The 26,360-nt window shown below is 46.4% G+C and overlaps 2 protein-coding genes across 13 annotated transcripts in view; both read left to right on the forward strand.

Annotated features, from left to right (window-relative positions):
* Positions 1-26,360, forward strand: part of KIF23 (kinesin family member 23) — a 912,882-nt gene that overhangs the window by 414,259 nt on the left and 472,263 nt on the right. The window lies entirely within an intron of this gene.
* The window catches only part of ADAMTS7 (ADAM metallopeptidase with thrombospondin type 1 motif 7), a 228,485-nt gene that overhangs the window by 24,581 nt on the left and 177,544 nt on the right, over positions 1-26,360 (forward strand). The window contains exon 2 of the mRNA XM_040342211.1: positions 22,154-22,509. Coding sequence (XP_040198145.1) covers positions 22,154-22,509 — 356 coding nt within the window. The remainder of the gene's footprint in view (positions 1-22,153; positions 22,510-26,360) is intronic.

Raw genomic sequence — 26,360 nt, forward strand, 5'->3', positions numbered from 1 at the left:
CTTACAGGCCCGGCTGGCCCCTCTCCCGCTTCTTTATTTTATTTATTTTTTGCATTACACTGGTAAGGGTCCCAATGGTCTTTTTTTTTTTTTGCATTACACCTGTAAGGGGCCCAATGGTCCCCAGGGCCCCTTACAGGCCCGGCTGGCCCCCCTCCCATTTTTTTTTTGCATTACACCTGTAAGGGGCCCTATGGTCCTCACTCCCCCCCCCTCATTATTTTGCATACCCTCTAACCCTAAGACCTCTTTCACATTGAGGTGTGGAGCCGCGGTGATGGTATAGCCGCGCTATTTGTAGCGCCGCTATACCGTCGTATTTACCGCGATATTCGGGCGCTAGTGGTGAGGTTTTAACCCCCGCTAGCGGCCGAAAAAGGGTTAATACCGCGGTATTACCACGGTTTCCCATTGATTTCAATGGGAAGGCGCGGTATAGGAGCGGTGAACACACCGCTCCTATACCGCAGTAAAGATGCGGCTAGCAGGACTTTTGGAGCGCTCCTGCTAGCGCACCGCTTCAGTGTGAAAGCCTTCGGGCTTTCACATTGAACACTACAGGGCATGATTTTTCATGCGGTATAGCAGCGCTATTTTTAGCGCTGTACCGCATGAAAAAACGCCTCAATGTGAAAGGGGCCTTAACCCTAACCACTGACCCCGACCTCGACCCCTAACCTAATTCTAACCCATAACCCTAAAAATTGCATTAGTGTGAATGGAGCATAATGCCTTGTACACACTTTCGGAATTTCCGATGAAAAAAGTGCGATGGAATTGTTTCATCGCATATTCCGATCGTGTGTGGGCCCCATCTGACTTTTTTTTTCCGTCCGAGTTTAGAAATAGAACACGTTTTATTTTTTTACGATGGGAAAACAATCCTTTCGGAAATTCCGATCGTCCGTGTGGAACTCTGACGGAGAAAAGAAAAAACCCACGCATGCTCAGAATCAAGTCGACGCATGCTCGGAAGCACTGAACTTCATTTTTTCTCGGCTCGTCGTGGTGTTTTTTACGTCGCCCGCGTTTTGGAACGGTTGGAATTTGGTCTGACAGTGCGTATGCAAGACAAGCTTGAACGGAATCCCGACGGAAAATTCCATCGGATTTCATCCCATCGGAAATTCCGATCGTGTGTACGGGGGCATTAGATTACGGGGGTAATTCATGGTTGGGGTCCCACAGATGAAACAAAGCACATTGACAGTATAATCCCCCGCACAACCCCCTCCCCCACCCTTTTCTTTTAACATTCTGCTATACATCACATGTAAATCTGGCTTCACTTACCGATCTCCAGCCACGTGATAGAAAAGGAGGTCATGAAATCTGAATAATCGAGAATCACATGGAATGTCCAAGGGGGTTCCTCAGATCCCTGGAGAGACGACTCAGCAAGTCCTTCCTTGAAGTGTTTATACAAGATATTAAATCCCCCCCCCAGCCAAACCTTCTCTAATCCTGCGTCCCCGCTGGAGAGATTATCCCTGATTTCCTGTCCTTCTGACCCCCCCCCCCCCCCCCGTCACAATGCCGGGAACGTTGGGGCAAATCTCCCCAATGCCACAACAGATGGCATTAACCACTTCAGCCCAGGACCATTTGGCTGCCCAATGACCGGTCCGCTTTTTTGCGATTCGGCACTGCGTCGGTTTAACTGACAATTGCGCAGTCGTGCGACGTGGCTCCCAAACAAAATTGACGTCCTTATTTCCCCACAAACAGAGCTTTCTTTTGGTGGTATTTGATCACCTCTGCGGTTTTAAATTTTTTGCGCTATAAACAAAAATAGACTGTAAATAAAAAATAAAAAAACAATGGGCCAGATTCACAAATAATTACGGCGGCGTAACGTATCCCCTTTACGTTACGCCGCCGCAAGTTTTCGGCGTAAGTGCTTGATTCACAAAGCACTTGCCTGTAAACTTGCGGCGGCGTAGCGTAAAGCCGTCCAGCGCAAGCCCGCCTAATTCAAATGGGGCGTGTACCATTTAAATTAGGCGCGTTCCCGCGCCGAATGTTCTGCGCATGCTGCGTTAGGAAATTTCCTGCCGTGCTTTCCGCGAAATTAGGGCGCCCCGACGTGTTTTTTGAACGGCGACGTGCGTTACGTCCTTTCGTATTCCCGGACGTCTTACGTAAAAAAAAAAAAAAAAATTGAAATTCGACGCGGGAACGGCGGCCATACTTTAACATGGCTGGTCTAAATCTAAGCCATGAAATAGTAGGCTTAAGATTGCGACGGGAAAAACCGACTAGCGACGACGTAAGAGAATGCGACGAACGCGCGTACCTTCGTAGATCGCTAATTTGCATACCCGACGCGGAAAACGACGCAAACTCCACCCAGCGGCCGCAGAAGTATTGCATCCTAAGATCCGAAGGCGTACGAAGCCGTAAGCCTGTCGGATCTTAGCCAAAAGCTGTCGTATCTTTGTTTGTGAATTACAAATAAAGATACGACGCGGCAAATTTGAAAGTACTTTTTCTGTGAATCTGGCCCAATATTTTTAACTTTTTGCTATAATAAATATCCCCCAAAAATAAATAAAAAAAACATTTTCCTCAGTTTAGGCCGATACGTATTCTTCTACCTATTTTTGGTAATTGGTTTGATTGGTTTGCGCAAAAGTTATAGCGTCTACAACAGGGGTCTCCAAACTTTTTCAAAGGGCCAGTCTATTGTCCTTGAGACTTTAGGAGGGCCGGATTGTGGCCAGCAGGGGTAGAAAATGTGCCGAGCCCAGCATCAGTGAGAATAAATATGGCCTCAGGGTTGGGAGTCAGGAGGAGTAGTGCCCCATTATTGGGATTAGTAGGAGGAATAGTATCCCATCATTGGTGTCAGTGGAAAACCGTGCCCCATTGTTAATGTCAGTGGGAGGGATAGTGCCCCAAGGGCCGGATAAAGGCTAGCAAAGGGCCACATCTGGCCCTCGGGCAGCAGTTTGGAGACCCCTGGTCTACAAAATAGGGGATAGATTTATGGCATTTTTATTAATACCGGTCATATTTTTTTTTTATTAGTAATGGCGCGATCAGCAATTTTTATCGTGAGTGCCACATTATGGCGGACACATCGGACACTTTTGACGCTATTTTGGGACCATTGTAATTTATACAGCGATCAGTGCTATAAAAATGCACTGATTACTGTGTAAATGTGACTGGCAGGGACGGGGTTAACCATTAGGGGGCGGGGAAGGGGTTAAGTGTGTCCTAGGGAGTGATTCTAACTGTGTGGGGGCGGGGCTTACTGTGACACGACATTAATTGCTGCTCCTGATGAGAGGAAGCAAACGATCAGTGTCCTGTCACTAGGCAGAACAGGGAGATGCCTTGTTTACACAGGCATCCCTCCCGTCCTGCAGCTCCACGACACGGGCGGACATCGAGTCTGCAGGTCCCGCGGGCACGTTCACGGAGCTCAGCCACAGTAAATCAGCCACAGAACCCGTGTAATTAATATGTGTTCGGTTTTAAAGGGACGAGGTGGCAACCCTAGTGTCTGTGGGGGGTGTATAATAATAAGGGGACGCTAATAGTAGGTGATAAATAAATTCCAAATTCTAGCTTGAAACAATATATTTGTATATAATAAAATACGCTGTTTTTTCGGCGTAGGGGGTTCCCCTTTAAATCCTCACCAGACCCTTGGGCCTGGTATACTCTTGGAGGGGAACTCATGCCGTTTTTTTTGTTAAAATTTGAGAGTTCCCCCTCAAGATTCATATCAAACACAGTGCCTGATATTGGCAGGGATCCAAGTCGGATCCCCACTCATTCGAAGTCGGACTTCAAGTCCAGGGCAAAGTCGGATGTTCATGAAAGTCGGATGTATGTAGGACCAATGTTGGATCAGTGTAAAGGCTCGTACACACGGTCGGACATCCAACAAAATTTTCCTTGGATTTTTGTCCTAATTGATTTGTCCGATCACACCCATAGCATACACACGCTCTGACTTTTTCGGCAACCAACACGAACGTAGTGACGTTTCAACGTACTGCCGAGCGTTTAAAAGAGGAAGTTCAATTCCCCCGACGTCACCCGTTGCGTTCCTTCAGCTACTCTAGAGTTAGTTGTCATTTCGTGTGAGTGCTTTTCTAGATTTTCGAAACTTGCCGTGTCTCGAATGTGCTTTTTCAAATACGAACGCTAGTTTTACTAGACAGAAGGCTTCCGGCTGCTCTTTACTTCTGAGCATGCACATTTTTACTTTGTCCAAAAGTCCGATTGTTTTCTGTACACACGGTCGGACTTTGCACCATCGGACTTTTGTTGACGTAAAGTTGGTCCGTTCGCAGACCCAACTTTTTGTCCGATGAAAGCCAAAAAAGTTGGTCCGATGGAACGTACACACGGTCGGACAAATGCGAAAAGTTCTGGATTTTGAAGTTGGTTGGGCAAAAGTCCAACCGTGTGTACGGGGCTTAAGACCAAGGCTCAAGTCCTGCGGGAACGCATGGGAACGGAGTTCCTGCACTTTTTTCACAGCAGGAACTCAGTTCCCTTTGCAGGACTAGAGCAGCCGAACCGCCCGAGCCAATCCTTCACTAAGCGGCGATGCCCAGCTCGAGTCACTATCAGGGGCAGGCGAACCTTAGTAATCCTTTATGTTACTGGCCGCTTCTTGTATATGGATTCATCAGGTAGTGTGCGGGTATTGCGTCACTTCCTCGATGCCGCAATGTCTTCTGGGAGCTTTTCTCATTGTTCCCAGGAGACATTGCGGAGGTCTGCCGCGAGTTATCTCGGGATTTAGAAAGAACTTGCTTCTTTCTAAATCCCGCGATAACTTGCGGCAGACCTCCGCAATGTCTCCTGGGAACAATGACAAAAGCTCCCAGGAGACATTGTGGCATCGAGGAAGTGACGCAATACCCACACACTACCCAATAAATCCATATACAGAAAGCGGGCAGTAACATAAAGGATTACATATGCGGTTTAGTAATTATGCATATGAGCGTATACGTTTTTTTTTTTGGTGGGAGAGTGGATCTTGGGTGGGAGTTCCCACACTTTTTTCCCCAGGACTTGACCTCTGCTTAAGACCAATGTCGCAGAGCAAAGTAGGATGAAAGTCGTGTAGTATAGTGTGAACCCAGCCTGAGGTGGTAATTACACTCACTTATCTGCATTAAATTGCCCTCAGAACATGTGCGTGTAAAGACAGGCATCCCGATACTTTTGGTAATATAGTGTATGTGAACCCAGCCTCGCATATTATGTCATGTTACTGTATGGTGACATGAGATGATCCTGATGATAGGACTATCAGATGAAATTTCAGACCACCACGTTGATGTTCTCCTAGGGTGACAATGGAGTTGGGTTGGTGATTTGGATATCGTAGACATGCTCAGTCATAGGATTCTATGGACATTTATGTGCTGGTTACTCAGCTGTTTCCTAATTCCTGCCATCTGATAAGTAATGTCTCGCTATATCTAAGGACGGCCCGAGGCTACAGGCTTGGCTGACAAAGCTTGTAACTTCACCACCACCAGCTGTGTATTTTCAAGGTGTAGAAATATCCCCGGGAAAGTCAACATTCATTTGTCTTGCTGAGCGCCTCTATCTATACAATTATAACGATGTGCACATGTGAGCCGGGACCTCGTGGGCTGCGGCTTGTTTTGTCATCTGATCTTCTATTAACCACTAGTGTTGCTCACGAATATTCGCATTGCGAATATTCGACTCGAATATAGCATATTCGAGAAATCGCGCTATATTTCGAAATTCGCGGTGAATATTCGCAATTCCGAATATTCGATTTTTTACAATTTTTTTTTTGAATCAGATCACATCCTAGATATCTCCATCGACGTCTAAAAGCATTGCTGGTATCATTAGAGACCCTGGGCCGAGTAGCTGAAGCGTTCATTGAATTTTCCAGAAAGATCGCAATGCGATTATTCGGCAAACGCAATATCGCGCGATTATTTTCCTCGCCCCGATCTTCCGCATCAGAGCGATTTTTACAGTTTCATTTTTAAAACAGATCACATCCTAGTGATCTCCATAGACGTCTGAAAGCATTGCTGGTATGATTAGAGCCATTGGGCCGAGTAGCTGAAGCGATCATTTTATATTGCCGAATATTCGCAATGCGAATATTCGGCAATAGGAATATTGCGCGATTATTTGCTCCGCCCTTTTGCATCAGAGCCAATCAGAGTTCTCCTTCCACACTCGTCACAGGTTAGCAACCAATAGGAACCTGCCTGCATGGACATTATATAAGCTCACTCCCAGCACCATTTCATTGCAGATTCAGAAGCTTGCTATAGAGTGTGGAGGCTGTTTCTGTGTTCCTGGTTTCCTGGTTTCCTGTGTCTTTGTTCTTGATTGATTTAGATCATCACCAGCATTGCTATTTAGTGATTCCAGTGGATCTTTTCCAGTATATCAACTGCTTTTTTCAAAGCAATAGACCCAAGAGCTTTTTTCAAAGCTACGTTTTGTGCTGTTTTGTGCTGTTTTTTTCATTTGTGTTACTGTTTGATCCTGCAATCCTCCCTGTTCAGTTATATTTGCAAGAGATTTCAGAACACATATTGATCTGAGCTTTATAAAAGAGCTTTTCTAAAAGCTAAGTTTTGTTCATCTTGTGTTACTGTCAGATCTTGCAGGTTCACTGTTCAGTGATATTTGATAGGCATCTCAGTTCAAATTTTGTTTAGTTTTCCCTAAAGAGCTTTTATAAAAGCTAAGTTTTGTGTTCAGTTTAGTTAAATTTTGTGTAGTAAGTGTACACACTGTTAGTGTACATTTATTTCATCTAGCTTAGCTTAGTGTGTGTTTAGTGTCTGTGTTTTGTGTTTAAAAAAAAAAAAAAAAAAAAAGTTAGTGTTTGTTTAGTGCTTTTTTTTTTTTTCTTTAATTTTGTAGTCCTTGTCTGGTGTACTACTTTTCTTATAGTTTAGTAGCTGTCTGTGTACGTCTTTGTCTGCGTGCCTGTCTTGTAAAAAAAACACAAAAACACATTTTGTTCACATTTTCCCCCCCAATAAAGTTTAACCCCCCCACACACATATCAGCAATTATGAGCGGCATCCGTGGCCGTGGCAGTAGGGGTAGGGGAGTTACTCCCAGTGCTGGATCGCTGCCAGCACGGGGTACCTCTCGTGCCCCTACTAGTGGTAGAGGATCGGGTGCAAGGGGAGTACGCCTGATCCGGGAGTTCTTCCCATCGGGCAGCCGCCCGATATTGCCATCTCAGGCTCAAGTAGTGGTGGACTACATGGGGCACAGCAGTGCCACTGAGTCGTCGGTCCCGACTCACAGTAGTACCACCATTACACCGTTGCCTGTACTACCCCCCCCCAGCCCCCAAGAGTCCAGCATCTTACTGTTCGACAGCGACAGTGATAGGGATCTCTTGGGGGAGGCCATGCATCAGGCAGACCTCCAGCTCTGTCCTGATGGTCAGGACCTTTTTGAAGGGATGGATGAGGAGGATGGGATACCTGCTGGCAGTATCCCAGAGACATCCCTTCAAACTGGTGCTGCTGTTTTGGTGCAGGAAACAGCAGCACCTAGTCAGACCCAGGCGTGGGTGAGGGGACAGCGGAGCCAGGCTAGAGGCTCCATGTCACGTGGTTCCCTCAGACCAACACATCTCAGCCCTTGGTCTGACATCTCTGGGGGCGAAGAGGGTGACCCATCATGGTTGCCATCTGACGCGTCGGCTCACTACGTCAGTGACGACGGGGAAGGTAGGCACCCTGGTGAAACGGTGCGCCAGGTCACCACCAGGGAGACCATCGTCAGGGTCTCCACTGGTGATGGCAGCAGGAGGTGTCAGGAGGAGGAGCAGCAGCAGCAGCAGCAGCAGCAGGCAGCTCCACCTGTGCGCACCGAATCCCAGCAGGTGCAAGTAAGCGTCACCCCATCTGACAGGAGGGCGGTGCTGAAGTCACCTGTCTGGAATTTCTTTACCCTGGTGGCAGACAACCCTACCGTGGCCATCTGCCGGATTTGTAAAGTGAGGGTGAAGAGAGGGAAGTGTTTGGCTCGGGTGGGTACCACAGCCCTGAACCAGCACCTCAGGATAAACCACTGGGCGTTGTATGAGGAGATGAAGCGTGGTGGTGGTAGCAGCGCCACCACCACAAGTGAGCAGGGTACAGCAGCCCCTGCCACATCTTCATCTGTTTCCAGCAGGTCATGCCCCCCCGCTCCCTCTAGTAGAGGTACTGGTACCGGCAGCCAGACCTCTACTTCCACAGCACCCTCCACGTCTGTGTCCCGCACTGCCGTCCGGCGCCAGGCGTCGATTTCAGACGCCTTTGACCGCACCACTCCCTTCCCCCCTGGAGACCGACGTGTGCGTTCCCTCAATGGGCTCCTGGCAAGGGTTATTGCCCAACATCTGCTGCCCTTCAACATAGTTGACAGCAACCCCTTCAGGCAGATGTTGGAGCAGGCCCAACCCCAATGGCGTGTCCCCAGCCGCCATTTCTTTGCCAGGACTGGTGTCCCTGCCCTACACCAGCACATTGTTCAGAATGTAACCCTGTCGCTGGATCACGCTGTCAGCGACAGGGTTCATCTGACAATGGATGGCTGGACCAGCAGGCATGGGCAGGGACGCTACATCAGCTTCACGGCCCATTGGGTTTCCCTCCGAGGCGTCGGTGAGGGATCGTCGGCAACCGATCTTGTGGTGCCGCCCCGGGGTGTCCAGGGGAGAACTGCTGGTCTCCCTCAAGCCACTGTCTCCGCAGCTGCTGAGCCTCCCAGCAAGCGCCCCCGTAGCTACTCAAGTGTGGGGCACGTGCGCTGTCAGGCCGTGCTCCAGCTTGTTAGTTTAGGGGACCGGAGACACACTGCAGAAGAAGTGCTGAAAGCACTTCAAGCTCAGGTCCAGAAGTGGCTGACACCCCGAAGGCTCCAGCCAGGTATGGTTGTCTGCGATAACGGCAGCAACCTACTCGCCGCCCTCCATGCTGGCAGTCTGACGCACGTGCCCTGTCTGGCACATGTCCTCAACCTGGTGGTGCAGAAGTTCCTGCGCACTTATCCAGGGTTGAGTGACATTGTGGCAAAGGCGCGTAGGATTGCCAGCCACTTCAGGCGCTCCCCAACCGCTACCGCGTCCCTGTCCAAATTGCAGCGGAAGTACAATCTGCCCCTTCACAGGCTGATTGTGGACAGTGTGACGCGGTGGAACTCCACCCTCCACATGCTGAAGAGGTTGTGGGAGCAGCAAAGGGCGGTGAGGGAGTACCTGATGGAACTAGGCACTCAGAGGGCTTCACCACAACTCCCTTTCATCGCCTGTGCGCAGTGGGGGCAGATAAACCAGGTCTGCCAAGTGTTGTCCTCCTTCGAGCAGGCGACCAAGATGGTCAGCAGTGAGCAAATTGGCCTCAATAGCGTGCTGCCAATACTGTTCATGCTGGAGAGGACACTAGATCGCCTGCTCGAGGCTGGGGAGAGTGCCTTGGTGGAGCAGGAGGAGTCAGCAATGCTCCACCGAGACCAGGGCCAGGACCAGGAGGAGGAGGAGGAGGAGGAGGATGATGATGAAGAGGAGGAGGAGGTGGTTGCTGGTGTCGTCCCGGAGTCAGGGCCTGGTCAGGAGGGAGAGCCGGTGTTGGGGGCACCGATAGTCCGGGGGTTGGGCATGTCTGAGTTTGACCAGCAGCGCCTCAGGGAAGAAGAGTCGCACCTCATTCACCTGGCCAGCATTGAGGAGTCACAGCGGGCTGTGCTCTTCCCCATGGCTGCCCACATGCTCAGATGCCTCAGGAGGGACCCCCGGGTTAAGACCATCAAGACGAGGGATGATTTCTGGATGGCCACCCTTTTGGATCCCAGGTGCAAGGGGAAACTGGAGCAGTTCATCCCAGCCAGCCGGAGGCAGCACCGGATGGAGGAACTGCAGGCAGCCATTGTCAGACGGTTGGAGCAGGCAACTCCCCGGCCTCCAGTTGTCCCCCCTCATCTCACCCAGCAGGTGGCTGCACCCAGCTGCAGCCGAGCAGGGGACCTAATGGAAGAGATGAGGATGTTCTTCCAAACCGAGCGACCCAGTACCACCACCAGCAGCAGCAGCAGCAGTCACCACCAGCGGCTGGCCCACATGGTGGCAGACTACATGGCGTCCGTCGGTGCTTCTGACAGTATGAGCACCGACGACCCCATGGAGTACTGGGTTGCCAGATTGGACACCTGCCGCGAGCTCGCTCAGTATGCGCTGGAGTTATTGTCTTGCCCCCCCTCCAGCGTACTATCTGAGCGGACATTCAGCGCGGCAGGTGGGGTGGTCACGGACAAGAGGACCCGTCTGTCCACAGAGTCCGTGGACAGACTCACATTCATAAAGATGAATGAGTCCTGGATCGGCGGTGACTTTCTGGCACCCGTCGTCGGTTCAGGGCGCTGAAGGGTCCCTTGCCATGCATTCCCTGATGAAGCCCCGGACCTGATGTATTTACAGTGCTGAATATAACTATTTCAACATCAGAGAAAATCAATGTTAATATTTGGTACAGTAGGCTTTCTTTGCAATTACAGCGGTCAAAAATTTCTTGTAGTTTTACACCAGCTTTGCACACACTGGAGGAGGGATTTTGGCCCACTCCTCCACACAGATCTTCTCTACATCAGTCATGTTTCTGGGCTATCGCTGAGAAACACGGAGTTTGAGCTCCCTCCAAAGATTCTCTATTGGGTTTAGGTCTGGAGACTGGCTAGGCCACGCCAGAACCTTGATATGCTCCTTACAGAGCCAATCCTTGGTTATCCTGGCTGTGTGCTTTGGGTCATTCTCATGTTGGAAGACCCAGCCTCGACCCATCTTCAAAGCTCTAACTCAGGGAAGGAGGTTGTTGCCCAAAATCTTGCAATACATGGCCCCGGTCATCCTCTCCTTAATACAGTGCAGTCACCCTGTCCCATGTGCAGAAAAACACCACCAAAGCATGATGCTACCACCCCCATGCTTCACATTAGGGATGGCGTTCTTGGCATGGTACTCATCATTATTCTTCCTCCGAACACGGTTAGTGAAATTATGATCAAAAAATTATATTATAGTCTCATCTGACCACATGATTTTCTCCCATGACTCCTTTGGATCAGTCAAGACAATTATGTCAGCAGTTATTTCACACCCTATATACTCTTATTAAGACTGCTGTACATCATGGCAACTCCTGCCCATGTGATATGACTCTGTATCAACTACTACTGTTAATACTACTACTGCTGCTTCTGCTGCTGCTGCTGCCCAGTCAAGACACCTATGTCAGCAGTTATTTGACACTCTATATACTCCTATTCCTACTGCTGTTCATCATGGCACCTCCTGCCCATGTGATATGACTCTGTATCAACTACTACTGTTAATACTACTGCTGCTTCTGCTGCTGCTGCCCAGTCAAGACACCTATGTCAGCAGTTATTTGACACTCTATATACTCCTATTCCTACTGCTGTTCATCATGGCACCTCCTGCCCATGTGATATGACTCTGTATCAACTACTACTGTTAATACTACTGCTGCTTCTGCTGCTGCTGCCCAGTCAATACACCTATGTCAGCAGTTATTTGACACTCTATATACTCCTATTCCTACTGCTGTTCATGATGGCACCTCCTGCCCATGTGATATGACTCTGTATCAACTACTACTGTTAATACTACTGCTGCTTCTGCTGCTGCTGCCCAGTCAAGACACCTATGTCAGCAGTTATTTCACACCCTATATACTCTTATTAAGACTGCTGTTCATCATGGCACCTCTTGCCCGAGTGATTTGACACTGTATTGTCAATGTCTACTACTACTATTACAGCTCAGTCAAGACACCTGTGTCCCAATTTTTTGGTACACTATTGACTACTATGACCACTACTGATGCTGTAAAGTATTCCCCAAGTGTTTTTATGCTATGTATTACTATTACCACTACTGCTTGTAAATCATGCCTGTGTGATACTTAGTGGGAATGCTTTAATAAGCATTCCTAGTATGGATACCCGTAAATGTATTAATCTTAATTAGTGTGAATGCTTTAATAAACATTTCCAGTATTGATATCCGTAAATTTAGTAATCTTATTATTCCTTAAGTTTTTTGGTTCTGCGTAACTTCGGCATACTTTCAACTATTGAGACCATTCAACTGTAAAAATGTTCGTCTCGTTCAGCTAATGATGGGACTTCTTCAAGTTTTTTTCTACTTTTTACACTTTTATAAATTTTAAGCTTTTAGACCCTTTTTTTAAACATTGAAGTCAATGAGAACATCCTTTTCCCCTTTGAATTCACATGCCATGCCAAAAGTTTCAGCTACTTCATACTTTCACTTACAGACACTGAAAAAACTTTAAAGCGGTCACAAAATATTTAGCTATCCGGCTATGACTTTTCAAATCGTTATCGTTTACAATTTTTTGGTGAAAACGCAATTTACGTTTTGCGAATTTTTCACAAAAATGCAATAGGTTATAATGTAATCCTATGGAGGGGATTTAGAGTCTGTCAGGTGACCTTAACATTGGAGATCTTTGTAATTAAAAATATCTTTACAAAAAGGGGAAACAAATTGGTCTCACGCCCACAAGATCTACTTTTCATACACAATTTTTAGATCAAAACGTAGCTATGCTTGTCTGGTTTATGGCAATGTGACCAATTCTGCGATACGTATTTTAGTTTTAATTATTGGAGCAACAGCCAGAAATTATGTCTCATAGACTCTCATGTGAAATTATCTAAAAAATGTTGCTGCAGAACTCACAAAGACGCTCTTTTCTAAATCGCAGAAATGGCCACATTTTTAAGTTTATCTACATAAATTTCATATCGATGCGTTTACAAGGGCCGTGTATTTCAAACGGTGTAGTCGTTGTATCAATTGCATGTACGTTTGAGGATTTATTAAGCTTTGTTTGGAGGCTTAAATCATGTATTAGATCTGTGAATTAAAAGCGTTTGTAATGTTATTTCTTTCCATAAATAACTTTCCTGACCTCAGTGCAATATTCCTCCTCACTGACCTGGGGGGGAGGGGAAACCTATTGAGGGGGGAGGGGCGACCAGGAAGTCAGCATACTCTATACTTTGCAGATAGAGAAAGAAGCTGTGTGTCCTAAAGATAGTGTAGTGGTTATGGTGAATGTCTTTGGCAAGGGGCTCACCAATTAAGCTATTCAGCATTCCCACTCGCATTTTCCTCAGGAAATGCATTGTCTAGTTATATTATATTTTAATACTCCTGCTGCTGCCTCCATGCTGAGTAAAGCTTCATGAGCTTTCTGGCACAGCGGATCCACCAACAGCCTCCGCTACAAGCTACCAGACCGGACTACCAGACCGGATCTAAACAGCAAGTGTAACTATAACAATGAACCTTATGTTAAACCCTGTTTTGCGGCATTTATACTGCAACCATTGGGCTGACTGCAAGAGCTCATCTGCATTCTCTCTCTTTCTTGCTCTCCCTCTCTCTCTCTTTGTATATATATATATATATATTGTTGCTTTTGTTATGTTCATTTTTCAACAGTTTATTTTGTGTTCGTCGTGTCTGTGTCGTGTGCTTTAGTTTGTCCTAGGTTAATGTTAAATAAAATAATAGTATAAAATGTTTTTGCTTATTATGAAGTTAAATGTGTTGATGTTGATTTGTTTGATGTGAAGTTAGATGTGTTGAAAAACCTACAACTCTATCTCAAAAAGAAATGAAACATTTCCAAAAAATAAGTTTTTTTAATACAAAAATAAATTTAAATATAGCTCTCAATCCGTTTTTGAATGCGGTGCATTTCCGCAATCTGACCCGATAGCTGCTGCTCTAGCAGAGCATTTTGTTGGTTGAGGTAGCTCATCTTACGCTGGTTCTGAAGGATCTTCTGGTGCGTCTTTTCAATGAGTATATTTTGCCTCTTCAGATCTCTTGATGCTTTTAGGATATAATAAAAAAACATTTGGATTTCAAATAACGTTACCAAATAAATAAATATTTTTTTTTGCTTATTAATCAATCATTATCATGTGTATACACTTGTTATGTGTCTAACACATCCCGGGAGTGCAGAATTATTAGGCAAATGAGTATTTGGACCACATCATCCTCTTTATGCATGTTGTCTTACTCCAAGCTGTATAGGCTCGAAAGCCTACTACAGATTAGGCATATTAGGTAATGTACATCTCTGTAATGAGAAGGTGTGTGGTCTAATGACATCAACACTCTATATCAGGTGTGCATAATTATTAGTCAATTTCCTTTTCTTTGGCAAAATTGCCCAAAAGAAGGATTTGACAGACTCTGAAAAGTCCAAAATAGAGAGATATCTAGCAGAGGGATGCAGCACTCTTAAAGTTGCAAAGCTTCTGAAGCGTGATCATCAAACAAAAGAAGCGTGTGGAAAAACAAAGGTGCAAAATAACTGCCCATGAACTGAGAAAAGTTAAGCGTGCAGCTGCCAAGATGCCACTTGCCACAAGATTGGCCATATTTCAGAGCTGCAACATCACTGGGGTGCCCAAAAGCACAAGGTGTGCAATACCCAGAGACATGGCCAAGGTAAGAAAGGCTGAAAGACGATGACCACTGAACAAGACACACAAGCTGCAACGTCAAGACTGTGCCAATAAATATCTCAAGAAAGATTTTTCTAAGGTTTTATGGACTGCTGAAATGAGAGTGAGTCTTGATGGGCCAGATGGAAGAGCCCGTGGCTGGATTGGTAAAGGGCAGGGAGCTCCAGTCCGACTCAGACGCCAGCAAGGTGGTGGTGGAGTACTGGTTTGGGCTGGTATCATCAAAGATGAGCTTGTGGGGCCTTTTCGGATTGAGGATGGAGTCAAGCTCAACTCCCAGTCCTACTGCCAGATTATGGAAGAGACCTTCTTCAAGCAGTGGTACAGGAAAAAGTCACCATCCTTCAAGAAAAACATGATTTTCATGCAGGACAATGCTCCATCACACGTGTCAAAGTACTCCACAGCGTGGCTGGCAAGAAAGGGTATTAAATAAAAAAAAGTAATGACATGGCCTCCTTGTTCACCTGATCTGAACCCCATTGAGAACCTGTGGTCCATCATCAAATGTGGGATTTACAAGGAGGGAAAACAGTACACCTCTCTGAACAGTGTCTGGCAGGCTGTGGTTGCTGCTGCACGCAATGTTGATGGTGAACAGATCAAAACACTGACAGAATCCATGGATGTCAGGCTTTTGAGTGTCCTTGCAAAGAAAGGTGGCTATATTGGTCACTGATTTGTTTTTGTTTTGTTTTTAAATGTCAGAAATGTGTATTTGTGAATGTTGAGATGTTATATTGGTTTCACTGTTAAAAATAAATCATTGAAATGGCTATCTATTTATTTTTTGGTTAAGTTGCCTAATAATTCTGCACAGTAATAGTAGTCACCTGCACACACAGATATCCCCCGAAAATAACTAACACTAAAAACAAACTAAAAACTACTTCCAAAAAAATTCAGCTTTGATATTAATGAGTTTTTGGGGTTCATTGAGAACATGGTTGTTGTTCAATAATAAAATGAATCCTCAAAAAATACAACTTGCCTAATAATTATGCACTACCTGTATACTTCTAGCATCAATACCATATTATGGTTATACAATCTGACAGGTGCGCTTTATATGTTGTCCATTTTTATATCTACATTTTGTTGTTGAAATGTTATTAATCATTGTGCACATATTTACCTTCCTGAATGAGGCTCACAGGACCGCTCTCTTCCTCCTGCTCTTCTGCTTGAGAAGTTGGGGTGGTGGGGGGGGGAAGCTCCTCAGCTTGCTCCTCAACAGGAGCTGGGGTTGGGGAGTGGGAGGGCCCTGGCTGCTCCTCCTCATCCATGTCCTCCTCTGCCGCATCCTCCTCTGCCGCATCCTCCTCCTCCTCCTCATCGGCCTGGCGCCTTCTGCGCTTGGCGCGGACAACTGGCATTGGAGCTCCTATAATAACACAATGTTCATATATTATAAAAATGTTTTCTAATGACGTATGCAAATTCTGTGTACTGTGCTGTATTGTATATGAATACAAATTGATTTATATAGACAGTTAACCAATGGGACAATGTTATATTAAAGGGTCTTGTGAGCACTACAGGGGACTGAGCGTGAGCTGGGATGCAACCATGTTAAAATGAGCTGTTTTTGTCTCCTTTGTTTTGTTCAGACCATCTCATGTTAAAAAAAGGGCCTGATGGAGCACACGGGATTACTATAACAACCCCACTCCTAACACAGGAATTTAGTGGTAATCTATATATATAAAACTCAACGTGTGTGTGTGCATAAATGTATGTATGTATGTATGTATGTATGTATGTTCCAGCATCACGTACAAACGGCTAAAGATATTTATATGAAACTTGGCACACAGGTTACTTATATGTCAGCCACAAACATAGGATAGGTGGTTTAAACCTTACCCACCCCCACTTGCCATGGTCGGGGTTTTTCTTTAAAGTCCCATGCAAAGCAATGGGAAAATTATGTTCCCACATAACTTCTGTGTTCCTGTCTGCTGCCCCATGTCTTTTTTCAACAGTACTATGAATACCTTGGCTGGTGGTGATATATGTTAGCACAACATGGCATCTTGGTTAACAACATCTGACCTTACATGAATTACATATGACCTTACATAACTGTCACCAAAGGAGCTGCGGTGGCTCCACGCGATTGCCACTGCACTGACAACTGATTCACCTCTGCAGCTAGGGGTTCGGATCCCGCTCTCGGCTACCTGTGAATTGAGTTTGGTGGTCTCAGCCCCGCCACTGGTGGGTGTGCTATGCGAGGTTGGGTTGGGAGGACCCCCTCACACCCGCCATTGCCAACCGGGGCATGGAGAAAGGTGGCAGATTGCCTCTGGGGGAGGCCTCCCAACTCCTGCAGGCCGGCTCCTCTCTCTTTCGAGTTCACGCACAAAATACACTTTTTTAAAAAAAAACATAACTGTCAACAATAACTTACCTGGATGATATTTAGCCCGAAGACGTCTGACATTACCCATTTGGCGCCTCTTGAGGTCAGACCACTTCTTAACAATGGCCTTGTGGTCATGTTGGCCGCCAAAGTCAGCGATTAGGGCGCTGACCACAGCCCTTTTCTGTGGCTGCCGCCGCAGGTCATCATATCCTGTTTCCAGGAACTTCTGCAAGATGAAGAACAAAGTATATTGTAATACTTCTGTTGACAGCCTTATGGATATATGACGTAAATGTATGCTATTCAACAATTGGAAGCATTCTCGCCTTATTAATCAATGACAGGGGTAACATGAAAGATTTTATATCCTGCCATTTCGGTCGCCACCTTTTTTGCATAAATATAGCAGCCATTATCATTTGCATAATTATGAATATATTATTAACAACACAGGATACACGTATAGGGGAGATATGCGTTGCTAACTCTTTTCCCTGTCAGGAGCCTAACGCCCCGGGGGGTCAGAGACGGGACCTTTTTCGGAGGACCACTGACGTATGTACCAGTCGCAGTTTTTTGTGATGTCACTCTTTAGGTGTGTGCACATTTTTCACTGCATCCGGGTGGAGTTTTTGGGTTGTGTTTTGCACGCCACAGGCTTTTCAACAGGAAAAAAACAGCTGGAGGCAGAATGGTTGCAAAACACTACGTGTTTGTTACTTAACTCTGGGTTTCAAGACCAGTCCACCTCCAGCTGTTGCAAAACTACTACTCCCATCAGCCACGGTCTGTCAGTGCATGCTAAGAATTTTACTTTTGCTGCATTTAGGGTGCCACAGTTTAGAGACCCGTGCATAAAGGCCTGAAAAATGGGGGCCTGCAGAACTTACAATACTAGAAGTGCCAGCATTCCCAGGCATGCTGGAAGTTGTAGTTCTGCAACATCTAAAGGGCAATATGTATTCGAACGTCCTTGGGCCTTGAGGACACTGAAGTCAGGACGTTCGCATACGTCCTATGTCCAAAAAAATTTTAAATTCATTATGCTAAATAACAAGGAAAAGTGCCAATATACACATTTGCCAACCAGGGTGTCTGCAGCTGTCCAGGCATGCTGGGACTTGTAGTTTTGTAAAAGCAGGAGACACATTTTTTGTGAAATACTAATATATGATCATATATACTAACTTTTAAACTAGACTTAAATGCTGGGCTGGGCTGGGACTTGTAGTTTTGTAAAAGCAGGAGACACATTTTTGGTTAAATACTAATATCTGATCATATATACTAACTTTTAAACTAGACTTAAATGCAGTTGAAGATGATGAAATAACAGTGGTCAAAATACTTACACAAATCAGCAACTTTTCCTCAGACTTAGTGAAATTGCTTCCAACCATGTTGCTGTGTGATTGCGCTGCGATCATAAGTTGGAAACTGGCAAGGCTCCAGGAAATGGTCGCGTGTTGTTCGCGTGTTGATTGCGCTGCTTGGACCGAGATGGGTCCATATGGCTTCGGCTGTATGGACCACAGTAACTCTTTTCCCTGTCAGGAGCCTAGGAGCCTAACGCCCCGGGGGGTCAGAGACGGGACCTTTTCGGAGGACCACTGACGTATGCAACCGTCGCAGTTTTTTGTGATGTCACTCTTTAGGTGTGTGCAAATTTTTCCTTGCACCGGGTGGAGTTTTTGGGTTGTGTTTTGCACGCCACAGGCTTTTCAACAGAAAATAACCAGCTGGAGGCAGAATGGTTGCAAAACACTACGGGTTTGTTACCTAACTCTGGGTTTCAAGACCAGTCCACCTCCAGCTGTTGCAAAACTACTACTCCCATCAGCCACGGTCTTTCAGTGCATGCTAAGAATTTTACTTTTGCTGCATCTAGGGTGCCACAGTTTAGAGACCCGTGCATAAAGGCCTGAAAAATGTGGGCCTGCAGAACTTACAATACTAGAAGTGCCAGCATTCCCAGGCATGCTGGAAGTTGTAGTTCTGCAACATCTAAAGGGCAATATGTATTCGAACGTCCTTGGGCCTTGAGGACACTGAAGTCAGGACGTTCGCATACGTCCTATGTCCAAAAAAATTTTAAATTCATTATGCTAAATAACAAGGAAAAGTGCCTAAATACACATTTGCCAACCAGGGTGTCTGCAGCTGTCCAGGCATGCTGGGACTTGTAGTTTTGTAAAAGCAGGAGACACATTTTTGGTTAAATACTAATATCTGATCATCTATACTAACTTTTAAACTAGACTTAAATGCAGTTGAAGATGATGAAATAACAGTGGTCAAAATACTTACACAAATCAGCAACTTTTCCTCAGACTTTGAGAAATTGCTTCCCACCATGTTGCTGTAATATTGGGAAACTGGCAAGGCTCCAGGAAATGGTCGCGTGTTGTTCGCGCAATTGCGCATGCGCGATCGAAAAATCGCAATCGCAATATGTATTTTGGTTAAAATATCATACATATTCGATTTCAGAGTGCTGCTACAGCAGTTTTCGAAATATCTGCAATAAATTTCGCATTCGCATGTTGCGATATTTCGATAAAATATCAGGAATATTCTGAGCCAATCAGAGCGCTCCTCCAGCATATCTCGAAATTGCGCAATAAATATCGCATTCGCATGTTGCGATATTTCGATAAAATATCAGGAATATTCTGAGCCAATCAGAGCGCTCCTCCAGCATATCTCGAAATTGCGCAATAAATATCGCATTCGCATGTTGCGATATTTCGATAAAATATCACGAATATTCTGAGCCAATCAGAGCGCTCCTCCAGCATATCTCGAAATTGCGCAATAAATATCGCATTCGCAAGTTGCGATATTTCGATAAAATATCACGAATATTCTGAGCCAATCAGAGCGCTCCTCCAGCATATCTCGAAATTGCGCAATAAATATCGCATTCGCATGTTGCGATATTTCGATAAAATATCACGAATATTCTAAGCCAATCAGAGCGCTCCTACCGCAGTTATTAAAAAATCGCAATTATTTTCGCATTCGCAATAGCGAAAAATCGCATTCAATTAATTTCGATAAAATATCACGAATATTCGAATTTAGCGAATATATCTCGAATATTCGAATATATATTCGAGATATATCGCGAAATCGAATATGGCATATTCTGCTCAACACTATTAACCACCTCCATACCGCGCTTATTCTGGCACTTCTCAACTTCATGTAAAAATCATCATTTTTTTGCTCAAAAATTACTCAGAACCCCCAAACATTATGGGCCAGATCCACAGATGAAGTACGCCGGCGTATCTACTGATACGCCGGCGTACTTTCAAATTTGCCGCGTCATATCTTTAGTTTGAATCCTCAAACCAAGATACGATGGCATTTGGGTAAGATCCGACAGGCGTATGGCTTCGTACGCCTTCGGATCTAAGATGCAATACTTTGGCGTCCGCTGGGTGGCGTTCACGTCGTTTTCCGTGTCGGGTATGCAAATTAGCTATTTCCGGCGATCCACGAACGTATGCGCGGCCGTCGCATTTTCTAACGCCGTCTGTAGTTTGCTTTTTACGGAGTATAGCTAAAGCTGGTATTTTGCGGCGTATAGATAGACTTGCCATGTTAAGTATGGCCGTCGTTCCCGCGTCGAAATTAGATTTTTTTTTTTTTGCGTAAGTCGTCCGTGAATAGGGATGGACGTAACTCACGTCTAAGTTCAAAAAATTACGTCGTTGCGACGTCATTTCGCGCAAAGCACGGCGGGAAATTTCTAGACGATGCATGCGCAGTTCATTCGGCGCGGGGACGCGCTTCATTTAAATGAAACCCGCCCCCAACCCACCCAATTTGAAATCCGCCGCAAGAAATACACTACGCCGCCGTAACTTACGGCGCGAACTCGCTGAGGATTCGAATATACGCCAGGTAAGGTACGGCGACGTAGTGTATCTCTGATACGCTGCGCCGATCCAAATGTATGTGGATCTGGCCCTATATGTTTTTATCTCGCACGGTATTTGCACAAAAAATTTTCAAACACCTATAAAAAAACAAAAAACTGTTTCATGAATTAAAAAATAACAAAACAGTAAAGTTAGCCCAATTTTTTTGTATAATGTGAAAGATGATGTTACGCCGAGTAAATAGATACCCAACATGTCACGCTTTAAAATTGCGCACACTCATGGAATGGCACCAAACTTCGGTACTTAAAAATCGACGCTTGAATTTTTTTACAGGTTACCAGTTTAGAGTTACAGAGGAGGTCTAGTGCTAGGATTGTTGCCTGCGCTCTAACGAATGCGGCGATACCTCACATGTGAGGTTTGAACGGTGTTTACATACATGGGCAGGACTTATGTGCGCGTTCGCTTCTGAGCGTGAGCTACTGGGGACAGGGGCGTTTTTACTTTTCTTTTTTTTATACTTTTTAAAAAAAAAAAACATTTTTGATCACTTTCAGTCCTATTACAAGGAATGTAAACATCCCCATCTCTCCTCCAGGCTGGAAAGCATGAGATCGGGAAAAATAAAAATTCACTGATCTCATGCTTTCAGCCGTGATTGCGGCTTTGTGCCGTCATAACGTCATGCCCAACGGTCAAAAAGATGGCCGGTGACCGGAAATCTCTATCCTCCTCATCTGGCGGAGGCCGATTCGTTCTCTGGGCCTCCGATGGCACGGGAGAGCCCGGAGAAGCAGCGGATGGCGGAGTGGCGGAACCGCCGATATGATCGTTCTTACGGTGCGCACAATCGCCACCTGAAAAGAAGGATATCTGATGCCTGTAGCTGCACCCATTATTCAGATATCTCCCCCCAGTCCAGGACGTCATATGATGTCCTACGGTACAGAAGTGGTGACAGTTGAAGGAATAGTGCCCCTTCATTGGTATCAGTGGAAGAAATAGTGCCCCATCATTGACCTAATGTGGCCAGATAGCAATATTTGGACCACATCACTGACAGAACAATGCCCATTAGGCCAATGATGTCACCAGCGTCCCCGTTCTTCAGCCTTGTGCAAGAAAAGGCCAGAGAATGCAGCGACCACATCTAAGGACTTCTATGCTGCAGTGTATTATATGAGGGGTCTTTGTGAAGGACCCTCGTATTTTTGGATTTTGGATGTAGATAAGATCGTGTTAAATTCACATTGTAACATTTTGAGAAGAAGGCCTTGAATTCCTTTGTAACTCAATCAATGTCGTCTTCTCATTACAGATCTCCCTCTCAGCTTTTCTCGGGATTCTGACATTGTCCATCCTGTCCGGGTGGATGAACATGGCTCCTTCCTGACCTTTGACCTAATTCCCCGCACCCTGCAGAAGAGGGGCGCGTCTTCCGGCTCGGTGCCCACCACTTATTACGAGATCAGATACCAAGGAGTGGAGCTGACCTTCAACCTCAGCCAGAACCACCAGCTTTTGGCTCCCGGCTATGTGAGCGAATGGCGCAGTGGAGGCCTCAACGAGACAAGGGTCTTCAGCCGACCGTCTGGCTCATGCCACATGCTGGGGGCGGTTCAGGCTCACCACCAGCTTGTGGGCAATGCCGCTATTAGTATCTGCAGTGGACTGGTAAGGACCAATCGGTTTTCTCCTTTTTAACAATTGTGAGCATTAGGGTTGTCCCGATACCGATACTAGTATCAGAATCAAGACCGATACCGAGTATTTGCGCGAGTACTTGTACTCACACAAGTGCTCCCGATGCCTTAGCCGATACCTGCGAGCGGAGTCAGCGGGCAGAGCGGAAGGCAGAGCTGAGGGCGGCGCGTCGAGCTGGCAGGGAGTGCAGCGTTCGGGGCGACCGGAGTCGTCACATTTGGTCGCGGAAGTGACGCTCCGGGTTTGCCGTCAGAGACGCCCATCTTGGTACACCCTGCACTCGGCCACAGTATGCCAGCAGCGGACATCTTGTTGCACCCAGCCTATAGTTTGGGTTGGGCGTAACAAGATGGCCGCTGCTGCTTTTATGCGGCCGAGTGCAAGGAGTACCAGGATGGGCATTGCAGGTAGCCTTTCCTAATGGAATTTTAGTGCCTGCCCATCATTGCCCATACATGTCACCTATTTTTGCCCTCCAGCCGTTAGTGCCACCTGCTAGTGCCCCTCAGCCATCATTGCCACCTGCCAGTGCCCCCCAGCCATCAGTGCCAGCTGTCAGTGCCGGCCGTCAGTGCCACCTGCCAGTGCCAGACAGCTGTCAGTGCCACCTGCCAGTGCCAACCAGCTGTCAGTGCCTCCTGCCAGTGCCCACCAGCTGTCAGTGCCACCTGCCAGTGCCCGTCAGCCGTCAGAGCCATCTGCCAGCCATCAGTGCCACATGCCAGTACCAGCCGCCAGTGCCAGCCGTCAGTGCCAGCCATCAGTGTCACCTGCCAGTGCCAGCCATCAATGCCACCTGCCAGTGCCCGCCAGCTGTCAGTGCCACCTGCCAGTGCCAGCCAGCTATCAATGCCACCTGCCAGTGCCAGCCATCAGTGCCATCTGCCGGTGCCAGCCAGCCGTCAATGCCATCTGCCAGTGCCAGCCAGCCATCAGTGCCATCTGCCAGTGCCAGCCAGCCGTCAGTGCCAGTCAGCCATCTATCAGTGCTGCATATCAGTGCCACCTAATCCTATCAGTGCTGCAGATCAGTGCCACCTAATCTGTATTGTGCTTTGAGAAACTGTCACATGGCATTTAAAAAAAGTATCAGTAATCGGTATCAGCGAGTACTTGGAAAAAAAGTATCGGTATTCGGTATCGGCGAGTACTTGGGAAAAAAAGTATCGGTACTTGTACTCAGTCTTAAAAAAGAGGTATCGGGACAACCTTAGCGAGCTTAATACCGTTAATCACAGAGGTATACTGGCATAGGAAATGGAGTCATGCCCCGTACACACCATCGGATTTTCCGTCGGAAAAACCTTGGATGGTTGAATTCCGCTCAAGCTCGGCTTGCATACACACGGTCACACAAAAGTTCTCTGAACTTTCGTTCGTCAAGAACGCGGTGACGTACAACACTACGACGAGCCGAGAAAATTCAGTTCAATGCTTCCGAGCATGCGTCGGAATTTTGTGCGTCGGAATTGCTACAGATCGGATTTTCTGATAGGAATTTTTTTCCGTCTGAAAATTTGAGAACCAGCTTTCAATTTTTTGTTGGCGGAAATTCCGGCAGCAAAAGTCCGATGGAGCCTACACACGGTCGGAGATTCCGTTCAAAAGCTCCCATCGGACTTTTGCGTCAGAATTTCCGACCGTGTGTACGCGGCATAACACATGCTGGTATTGAATTTTTACTGAAATATTATTTATATTGTGAAAGATCATAGAAAAGATACATGAGCGTAAGAGGCAGGGGCGGACTGACAACTCATGGGGCCCCCGGGCAATAGAAGATTATGGGGCCCCCAAACAATAGATTATGGGGCCACACAGTATACACACACACATACAGTATACATACACAGTACACACACATACACACAAACAGAATACACATACACACACTGAAAAGGTACTGGAGAGGCGGGGCAGCTATAATCTTGAAATTTTTTTAAAAACACTGATCCTTACATTGTGAATGAGCCCCCTTACATTGTGAATGAGCCCCCTACATTGTGAATGAGCCCCTTACATTGTGAATGAGCCCCCTACATTGTGAATGAGCCCCCTACATTGTGAATGAGCCCCCTTACATTGTGAATGAGCCCCCTTACATTGTGAATGAGCCCCCTACATTGTGAATGAGCCCCCTTACATTGTGAATGAGCCCCCTACATTGTGAATGAGCCCCCCTACATTGTGAATGAGCCCCTACATTGTGAATGAGCCCCTAACTTGTGAATGAGCCCCCTACATTGTGAATGAGCCCCCTTACATTGTGAATGAGCCCCCTTACATTGTGAATGAGCCCCCTTACATTGTGAATGAGCCCCCTACATTGTGAATGAGCCCCCTTACATTGTGAATGAGCCCCCTACATTGTGAATGAGCCCCCTACATTGTGAATGAGCCCCCCTACATTGTGAATGAGCCCCTACATTGTGAATGAGCCCCTAACTTGTGAATGAGCCCCCCTACATTGTGAATGAGCCCCCCTACATTGTGAATGAGCCCCCTTACATTGTAAATGAGCCCCCTACATTGTGAATGAGCCCCATACATTGTGAATGAGCCCCCTTACATTGTGAATGAGCCCCCTTACATTGTAAATGAGCCCCCTACATTGTGAATGAGCCCCCTTACATTGTGAATGAGCCCCCTTACATTATGAATGAGCCTCCTTACATTGTAAATGAGCCCCCTACATTGTGAATGAGCCCCCCTACATTGTGAATGAGCCCCTTACATTGTGAATGAGCCCCTTACATTGTGAATGAGCCCCTTACATTGTGAATGAGCCCCCTACATTGTGAATGAACCCCCTACATTGTGAATGAGCCCCCCTACATTGTGAATGAGCCCCCTTACATTGTGAATGAGCCCCCTACATTGTGAATGAGCCCCTTACATTGTGAATGAGCCCCCCTACATTGTGAATGAGCTCCACTTACATTGTGAATGAGCCCCCTACATTGTGAATGAGCCCCTTTACATTGTGAATGAGCTCCACTTACATTGTGAATGAGCCCCCTACATTGTGAATGAGCCCCCTTACATTGTGAATGAGCCCCCCTACATTGTGAATGAGCCCCCTTACATTGTGAATGAGCCCCCTACATTGTGAATGAGCCCCTTACATTGTGAATGAGCCCCCTACATTGTGAATGAGCTCCACTTACATTGTGAATGAGCCCCCTACATTGTGAATGAGCCCCTTTACATTGTGAATGAGCTCCACTTACATTGTGAATGAGCCCCCTACATTGTGAATGAGCCCCCTACATTGTGAATGAGCCCCCTACATTGTGAATGAGCCTCCTTACATTGTGAATGAGCCCCCCCCCTACATTGTGAATGAGCCCCCTACATTGTGAATGAGCCCCTTTACATTGTGAATGAGCTCCACTTACATTGTGAATGAGCCCCCCCTACATTGTGAATGAGCCCCTTACATTGTGAATGACCCCCCTTTACATTGTGAATGAGCCTCCTTACATTGTGAATGAGCCCCCCCTACATTGTGAATGAGCCCCTTACATTGTGAATGAGCTCCCCTTACATTGTGAATGAGCCCCCTTACATTGTGAATGAGCCCCCTTACATTGTGAATGAGCCTCCTTACATTGTAAATAAGCCCCCTACATTGTGAATGAGCCCCCCTACATTGTGAATGAGCCCCCTTACATTGTGAATGAGCCCCCTACATTGTGAATGAACCCCCTACATTGTGAATGAGCCCCCCTACATTGTGAATGAGCCCCTTACATTGTGAATGAGCCCCCTACATTGTGAATGAGCCCCCTACATTGTGAATGAGCCCCCTTACATTGTGA

This window comes from Rana temporaria, chromosome 3 (genome assembly GCF_905171775.1).
Source record: "Rana temporaria chromosome 3, aRanTem1.1, whole genome shotgun sequence".
Classification (NCBI taxonomy): Eukaryota; Metazoa; Chordata; class Amphibia; order Anura; family Ranidae; genus Rana; species Rana temporaria.